The sequence below is a fragment of the Condylura cristata genome, unplaced genomic scaffold (assembly GCF_000260355.1).
Source record: "Condylura cristata isolate star-nosed mole 26May11 unplaced genomic scaffold, ConCri1.0 scaffold00008, whole genome shotgun sequence".
Taxonomy (NCBI): Eukaryota; Metazoa; Chordata; class Mammalia; order Eulipotyphla; family Talpidae; genus Condylura; species Condylura cristata.
In genome coordinates this window covers 10,840,516-10,842,437 of record NW_004567109.1, presented here as the reverse complement: position 1 = coordinate 10,842,437, position 1,922 = coordinate 10,840,516, and the positions used below count along the sequence as shown (strand labels likewise).

At 58.1% G+C, this 1,922-nt stretch overlaps 1 protein-coding gene across 1 annotated transcript in view; it reads left to right on the top strand.

Moving 5' to 3' along the window:
• The window catches only part of MYOM3 (myomesin 3), a 38,829-nt gene that overhangs the window by 5,806 nt on the left and 31,101 nt on the right, over nucleotides 1-1,922 (top strand). Inside the window, exon 5 of the mRNA XM_004679380.2 lies at nucleotides 467-562. Within this exon, the coding sequence (XP_004679437.1) occupies nucleotides 467-562 (96 nt within the window). The remainder of the gene's footprint in view (nucleotides 1-466; nucleotides 563-1,922) is intronic.

Genomic DNA, 1,922 nt, shown 5'->3' with positions numbered 1-1,922 from the left:
GCCCCCCAGTGAGCAATTTTTAATGCACAGTCCCAGAGGCTTCTGCCTAGAACAGGACAGATTTTCAAAGGTTCCTCAGCTGATGCTACTGAGAGCCCAAGGGAGACGAGAATACCCTCCACAGGAGGAGAGAAAAGCTGGGGCCCAGACCCTGGGCTGGGGGTACCCCAGTAGAAAAGGCAACTACCCCCAATCACAGGCTCCTTCTCTGTCTCCCCAAAAGGGAATGAGACCCTGAGTCTCCCTCATCCCATTTCACTCTCAGGGCAAGCCTGTGAGGTTGGTGCTATTATTACTCCCATTTCACAGAGAAAGACATTTGAGGTTGGGAGCAGCAGAGGGGCCACTCTGGGCCACGTCAGCAAGCAAGCGGCCCAAAGCTGAGGCAGGAAGCCAGGCCCCAGACGCTTCGGCTCCTTCCCGCCCGGAGCCACGCAGCCTGCCACAGACCACTGTGTCTCCACAGGTTCAAAGACGACATGCAAATCGATCCCCGCCTCTTCCCTGCCGGAAAGTACCGAATCACCAACAACTATGGGCTGCTGACCCTGGAGATCAGGAGGTGAGGCTCGAAGCCCCAGGGAGACCCGGGTTGGGCCCTGGCCCATTGCCACGGAGGCCAGTGCAGGATTCCAAAGCTCCCTGCAGCCGCCTCCCCATCGACTTCATCTCAGAGGCGTCTGGGATGCTTGCTAAGATAGCTGTGGGGAGGACGGAGCTGCCTCTGGCCCCCGAGAGAGAGTCAGACTAAGGTCTGGACGGGGCCCTGCGCCTCCGAGGCCTTGGAATGCACAATGGGAACTGGGCTCCGGCAGGAGAGACAGACTGCTGAGCTGGGTGTGCTGGGAGGGTGTGCTGGCAGAGAAGGCTGTGTCCACACGTATCAACATGTGTGCGCACGCATCCACGCGCATGCACACACGCTCTCTGCACAGAGGAGCAGCTAGAGGCAGGGAGAGAGGCGTCCAGGTGAGTCTTAATTAAATCTGGCTGTGAAGGATGACACAGCTTGCACGGAGGTCTCGCCGAGAAAAGAAAGCGCAGCTTCCGAAATATGCGTCGTTCACACAAGCAGCCAGGGACGAATGCCCGTGCCAGGCTCCATGCTCGGGGCTATGCACAGACAGTTGACAGTGCCCACCACCATTTGGGCAGGGAGCATGTGGCACCCAGGAGGCAGGTATGGAGACAGAGGCTCAGAAAGGTCAAGGCTCTTCCAGGCCTCGTCCAGGGCAGGGCCTGGGACCCAGCCAGTTCTCACCACCTGGGTTCTTTCCATTCACCAAATCCTGCACCTCAACCAACTCGGGCTCCAGGGACACAAGCGGGAACACGTTATCCTGCCCTCCAGAAGCAAAGTGTGGAACGTGGCCATAGCCACCTGACCTGAGCTGTGCGGTCGGGGGAGCCATAGAAGACTCAGGAGAAATTGCGTTGGAAACATCGGGGCTCCCAGCCCTACTAAGTAGTCTGGGAGAGAGAGGGCACCCAGGACCCACTGCTCACTGACGGAGCCAGACTTCCACCAAGTACTCTGTCAACAAGGTGCCCCTGGGATGGGGCCAACCCAAGCCTCCTTCAGGAACAAGACAGGGTTGGCCTGACTGGCAGTGGGCCCCGGGCCTGAGAAGGAGAAGATGTGGGCATCTGGCCCAGGCCTGGCACAGACTGGCAGTTTTCTTGGGCCAGTCAAGGCCCTGCTCTGACTCCTGGATTCCAAGCTGAGGTGTTGATAGGGCAGGAGGCTCATCATCTTGAAACTGGGTGGAACTCTGGTTGCTGTGTGACTCCCACAAGTCACTTAACCTCTCTGGTCCTACAAAGTCAATAATAACGATCCTATTCCCAAAGCACTGCCGCCTGAGATGAGTTAGGCTGATGCTGTATCTCAGCTTTTCAAAGGAGACTGAGGACTGGGGGGG